Below are 6,261 nucleotides of genomic sequence, written 5' to 3'. Positions count from 1 at the left end.
ATGGCTTTTCGCTTCCACATAGCCGCAGCCATCTTGGCACTTGTTTTTACAATTGTCCATGCATCTGATCCAAGTCCATTGCAAGATTTTTGTGTCGCAGTTCCTGATGCCAATGCTGGCGGTAAACTATATTGTTTTTAAAATTTTCATGACTGTCTTATATTGGTACCATTATATTACTTATCCAAAAAAAAACACTAATATGCCAGTTAATGTGTGACATACTAACTTTTTTTTTTTTTTTTTATCTTGGCTAATGCAGTATTTGTGAATGGAAAGATATGCAAGGATCCAAAGCTTGTGGAAGCTGAAGATTTCTTCTTTCCAGGGCTTAACGAGCCTGGAAGCACATCAAATCCGCTCGGATCGAATGTAACAACAGTTAATGTCAACCAGATTCCAGGACTCAACACTTTAGGTGTTTCCTTAGCACGCATCGATTTTGCACCTTATGGTTTGAACCCTCCCCACACTCACCCCCGTGCTACCGAGATCCTCGTTGTTTTAGAGGGCACTCTTCTTGTTGGTTTCGTTACTTCGAATCCAGGCATGAACATGAAGAATAAGCTCTTCACCAAGGTTTTGAATCCAGGAGATGTGTTTCTGTTCCCTGAAGGCCTCATTCATTTTCAGTTCAATAAGGGACATTCCAATGCTGTTGCTTTTGCTGGTCTAAGCAGCCAGAATCCTGGAGTCATCACCATTGCTAATGCTGTTTTCGGATCAAAGCCTCCCATTTCTCGTGATGTTCTCACTAAAGCATTCCAGGTTGACAAGAATGTCGTCAAATATCTTCAGTCACAATTTTGGAGGGATAACCACTACTACCCATAATATGGGTAAAACCCTCCAAAGGAGCTTCAGGGTGCATAAATAATTGGATCCCTAGTTTACACATTGATCTCCTGACTAAATTACTCCAAATCATACATTATTTTGGAACCTTTGTTAGTGCACTAATTCTATGAACAATAATACATTGCATTTTCCGTGTTTCGCAATTTTTTTCTTAATATTTGTACCTGAATTATAATCAATTTGTGAAGAACATTTGTTTTTTCTTTTACCCTTGCATACAGGAAGATGAACCCTGTTAGACTAAAGGAATGCATCATGCATTATAATCTCCACGGACTGGATGAACTTTCTCTACCAATACTTTAAATTTTAATTGTTCAATATAAAACCCTTGGAGCTCTTGTAGCAAGTGCTCAAAGTGTTTCAAAATCTCACCCTTTGAAGAAAAAATGGGAAAAAAAAAAGTTTGCCAAGCCCAAAACATCTAAAATGTTGGGTGTACAGGGTAATCTAACCCTCATATAATTAGATGGAAAAAATAGAAATATCTAAAAAAATAACACAATACTTGTCCAAATTAAACAAGAGCCTACAGTCGACCACTCTAGAAACTCATCAACAAAATACATGATTAAAATATTACATAATTTATGCACATTACATAACTAAAATACTGAATATTCTAAACATTTTGTTTCCTTTTCTCCATTTCTTAAAACTACCAAGCCATTTTTCAACGACAGTAGGTTGCTCCACAACCAAACAGGATAGGTCAAAACTTTTTAAAAACAAAAGTAAGTAGAGCAAATAAACAGATATTGATATTATGAGCAAGGAAAAGTAATTTTGAATAAAGGAAAAGTACAATGAATGTAGTGGAGTGAATGGAATTAGTGACAATGAATGTAACATTTGACAAAATGTAGCAGAGAGTTAATATTAACTGGTTTAATTCATAAGTCAAAAAGAAAATATAAATGTGCAATGGATCTCCTAACTTAATTTACAAGTAAAGGACTAAATAGTTAGAGATTGAATTTTGGGTACTGGTTACCCTAACCAATCATATACACATATATAGGTAGGTTCAAATAACCGTTTGGAACCTGAGTTTTTTTGAAGTTTGTCTAAAACTTTACTGTAGGTCACTGTAGAAGTTGTAAAAAAATTTACTGCACAAATTTTTTAAAAACTTTACTCAAATTAATTCTAACAGACCAATGTTAAAGAATTAATTAACACATTACCCAAATTAATCAACACGGAGCTTTCAACTCTGTCCGAAATTGACACCAAGTATAACAAATCAACGGAGGGGAGGGCAATTAACTCAGCAGCCTTTCTCCAAATTTTGGCTTATTTAATACCAAAACCTTAAAGAATCCAAGACCGCAGCACGCCATATACGAGTAATCAACAAAAAAAATCCAGAAAATGCTTCTGGCTTGCTGCGGTTTCAGTTCCAAAAATTGAAGCGTGGCTGGCTCAAATCTATGCTACTGGCTGAGGGGAACTTTCCTAAACGGAAGCACGGCAGTCTTTTGCTTTTGGACTGGCACAGCCGTTTGTCGGAGGGACTGAATCAGCTAAGCCGAACCTTCGTTCACTTCCAATCAAGCGCCTCTACTCTGCAGGTTAGAGCTGCAGTTGTTTCCCGCCGCTTCTCCAAGCTCCGATCACCTCCATGTCGAATGGCCAAATTGCGCAGGTGAGCCGGGTAAATTGCTGTACAGGGCACCGCTTCTGTGAGTTGAAAAAACGAGGAACAGTCCAAGCAGTGTTTTCGGCAAATCGTGGGGTTTCAAAAGAAGATGCGGCAAAACGACATCGTTTTGCTAAAAGACTAACAAGGGAACAAACGTGAGTTTTTTTGAGTTTTTTGGGGTTCCTGTAGCAAAAGTTGTATAAAAACTAGTAGCAAACAAACTTACTCAAAAACTTGGGTTCCAAACACCCCCATGTTTTTGTAAAATAAAAAACAATATTCCAACCTATTTATGTCAAGTATATTCGGATAACATAACCATTTTCAAAATTTGAGGTAAGTTACCCTATATTTTGATTTGGACCAATTTGGGGTATCTCAATTACTCACATTTTCAGCTTTTCTTGAACACATTTAGTCTCGGCAGCTTCCCTCTCTTTCTCACTCTCCCTCTCTTTCTTTATCTTCTATGTGTCTCTCATTCGTGTTACTCTTCCTCCTCCTCTTTTATAAAAGAGAAAAGGAAGAAATTATAGAGAAAATAATAATTAATCTTTTCTATATTATTAGTGTAGCAATTTTTTTACACAAGCAAACTGGAATACATGCCATATGTGCAAATGAAAGAATTTGAAATTTGAATAAAGATTATTTGGCATACATCTACACTAGCTAGTGTAATAAAATTGCTACACTAACAATACAAAAAAGATTAATTCAAAAATAGCAAAAAATAGTTGAAAATAGTTTTCTTAAAAAAAGGAAAAGGAATATTTAAAAAGAAATGACAAAAAAGAAAAGATTTTTTTTTCTAAAGAATAGTCGAACCTTTTGTCATGCTTTTAAAGCTACCTAATTTGAAGGTGAAAAAAGTTTTTCTGCAAAGGAAGTTTTGGTGCTTAAAAAAATAGTAAAAGTGCTAAATGGAAAAAAAAAAAAAAAAAGAATGGGGACTAGAGCAAAACAAGAAATTATGTTAAGAAAGGAAAATAGTGAAAATAGTTGAACAAAGTAAAAACTAAAAATAAAAATAACATAGAAAAAAGAAAACAAAAGAAAAGAGAAGAAAGTTTGCCAAGGAGGCTTTAATGTAGTGTTAAGATTTAAACCGTATTAATTAGCCCAAGGTTCAAAACATCTTCCCCCCCCCCCCCTCGTTTCTTAAATCTTACTCGTCCTTTGCCAAAAAATTAAAGAATTTTTGGTTGAGGAGAAAGTTGAAATTCTGACTTTTTAACGCTGCTGGGTGGTGGAAGTGAAATAAGAACTAAGTTTAGTGTTAGAAAAAATGTAAAAAGACTAAGTGAGACAAAATAAAAGACCATGGACTAAAGATACTTTACATAAAATGTAAAAGGACTAAATGAGTTATTTGCAAAAAACTTCCCATCCAAATTGGTTGATTTGCTCTAATAAATTGGTAGCATATTGAAATTATAGGGACTAAATGTGCTTTCAATGAAACATTAGGGACGGAAATTTTACAACTCCTTAACATTGGGGGACAAGAAGTGTCATTTTTTTTTCATTTGAACTATCATTTTAATCATATATGAGTAACTAAGTTTAATAAATACTATAATTGATATTTTGATACATGTGCTAATTCTCTACAACGTTGGTTAATGAATATTCATAAAAACTTAATTCATTATCTCAATTTTTACAAGAAAATTTCCCCAAATTTTCAAGCCAAGGTCTGTTCAAGGAATACATCATACAAATGATTAAGATAGTTTATAATTTTAACTTTAAGTATTCAAATCTACGAAGTAAACGAAAATATCAAAACACTGCTATGAACTTTGATTGGGTAAATAAACAAGCATGGTGTAAAATCTGGTATTGAATTGAATTTTTTTTTTTTGTCGCACGAGAACCACCATGAAGGAAGCCACAGAATGTGGCTACAAACACAGGTGTAAAATCTGGTATTGAATTGAAATAAATTTGTTTGTAGCATGGGAACCACCGTCGGACGAAGCCACATATAGTGGCTGGTAGTGACGGGTGGGAGACAAAGTTTGATTCCTTTATCCCCAAGTGGCTGTTGGCCGGTATTGAATTGAATGATTAAACGAAAATTGGTTTCATCCAAAATTTGGAAAACTAATCAAGGGTTACATCTATATTTTCTTCAACATTTAACAGCTTAAATAAAATATGGAAATAATAAACCAAGGTGATTTAAAAAGCAATCACTAGACGTTAGAACTTACCGATCTGCATATACGCAAGTCCAGAGTAGATTTTGCAAACATAAAAAGAAAGAAAAAGTCCATCCACCTTCTAAGTTACGTACACAGACAAGAAACAGGAAATGAAAAGGTCCATTTACATGCTATTAATCAGTCCTACTGAAAATGACAAAGTCGAAAGCAGTGGTTGCAGAATCTTTCGTCGGTTGAATTGTGCAAAAATAGTACACATAGACAATGCGGCCTTTTTTAATCTTTAAGATGAGAAAATGTAATGACCAGTTCAACGTACCAAAAGTGGCTATAAATAGGCATCTTTCCCACATGTCCTTCCACCACCAGAGAAGAAACAAGTTACCATCTTTCTAATTAGTTCACATAGTTTGATACCTCTTTTGTGATAACCATGGCAGTTCGGATCCATATTGCTGCAGCCATCTTGGCACTTGTTTTTACAGTTGTCCATGCATCCGATCCAAGTCCACTGCAGGATTTTTGTGTGGCAGTTCCTGATGCCAATGCCGGAGGTAAACTAGATTACTTCAAAAATTTCTTGACTCTTGCATGTTATATACTTGAATCCTAACTATGTTTGACAAACTAACTTAGTCGAATCTTGGCTAATGCAGTATTTGTCAATGGAAAGATATGCAAGGATCCAAAGCTTGTGAAACCCGAAGATTTCTTCTTTCCAGGGCTTAACAAACCTGGAAGCACAGCAAATCCACTCGGGTCCAATGTAACAGCGGTAAATGTCAACCAAATTCCAGGGCTCAACACTTTAGGTGTTTCCTTAGCACGCATCGATTTTGCGCCTTATGGTTTGAACCCTCCCCACATTCACCCTCGCGCTACCGAGGTCCTCTTTGTTTTGGAGGGTACTCTAGTTGTTGGTTTCGTTACTTCGAATCCGGGCATGAACATGAAGAATAAGCTCTTCACCAAGGTTTTGAATCCAGGAGATGTGTTTGTGTTCCCCCAAGGCCTCATTCATTTCCAATTCAACCAAGGACATTCAAATGCTGTTGCTTTTGCTGGTTTAGGCAGCCAGAATCCAGGAGTCATCACCATTGCTAATGCTGTATTCGGATCAGATCCTCCGATTTCTCCTGATGTTCTTACCAAAGCATTCCAGGTTGGAAACGATGTCATCAAAAAACTTCAGTCCCAATTTTGGTGGGATAACAACTACCCGTAGTATGGGTAACTCTTGAAACCAAAGGAGATTCGGGGTGCAACAGTAATGTGTTGAAGCATAAATAATTGGGTCATTTCCACTTTGATCTCCATATGGAATTACTCCAAAATCCAGCATTATTTCGGCCCCTTTGTTACTACAATGGTTCTACATAGATTAATACATTGGCATTTTCCCACCTTACAGGAAAATGCAACTTATAAATCACTACCTCTTTTCTTAATTTTTTTGTACCCTGTGATATAATCAATATATGAACCACATTTGTCTTCTTTTATTTTTGGATTCTAGAAAGATGAATTTTGTCTGATTAAAAGAACGTATCTCCACAGATTGGATGAATTCTTCTTACCATAGTTTCA

General features: G+C 35.6%; 2 protein-coding genes across 2 annotated transcripts; both read left to right on the top strand.

Moving 5' to 3' along the window:
* Positions 1 to 1,048, top strand: LOC113720771 (germin-like protein subfamily 1 member 14). Its single transcript, XM_072083295.1, has 2 exons — positions 1 to 121; positions 248 to 1,048. The coding sequence occupies exons 1-2, from the start codon at positions 1 to 3 to the stop codon at positions 832 to 834; spliced, it is 708 nt and encodes a 235-aa protein (XP_071939396.1). The 3' UTR covers positions 835 to 1,048.
* A 4,000-nt stretch (positions 1,049 to 5,048) lies between these two features.
* Positions 5,049 to 6,144, top strand: LOC113720756 (germin-like protein subfamily 1 member 14). Its single transcript, XM_027245424.2, has 2 exons — positions 5,049 to 5,228; positions 5,331 to 6,144. Exons 1-2 carry the CDS (start codon positions 5,108 to 5,110, stop codon positions 5,897 to 5,899), a joined length of 690 nt encoding a protein of 229 aa, XP_027101225.1. The 5' UTR covers positions 5,049 to 5,107; the 3' UTR covers positions 5,900 to 6,144.
* Positions 6,145 to 6,261: the final 117 nt, after the last annotated feature.

This window comes from Coffea arabica, chromosome 1c, assembly GCF_036785885.1.
Source record: "Coffea arabica cultivar ET-39 chromosome 1c, Coffea Arabica ET-39 HiFi, whole genome shotgun sequence".
In the NCBI taxonomy this organism is placed as follows: Eukaryota; Viridiplantae; Streptophyta; class Magnoliopsida; order Gentianales; family Rubiaceae; genus Coffea; species Coffea arabica.
The sequence above is the reverse complement of the archived record's forward strand: the minus strand, read 5'-3'. Positions and strand labels throughout refer to the sequence as shown.

Coding starts and splice junctions, on each gene's coding strand:
- LOC113720771 (XM_072083295.1), top strand. CDS start 1: ATGGCTTTTCGCTTCCACATAGCCGCAGCCATCTTGGCACTTGTTTTT. Junction 122..247: donor TCCTGATGCCAATGCTGGCG/GTAAACTATATT, acceptor TTTTTTTTTTTA/TCTTGGCTAATGCAGTATTT.
- LOC113720756 (XM_027245424.2), top strand. CDS start 5,108: ATGGCAGTTCGGATCCATATTGCTGCAGCCATCTTGGCACTTGTTTTT. Junction 5,229..5,330: donor TCCTGATGCCAATGCCGGAG/GTAAACTAGATT, acceptor TGGCTAATGCAG/TATTTGTCAATGGAAAGATA.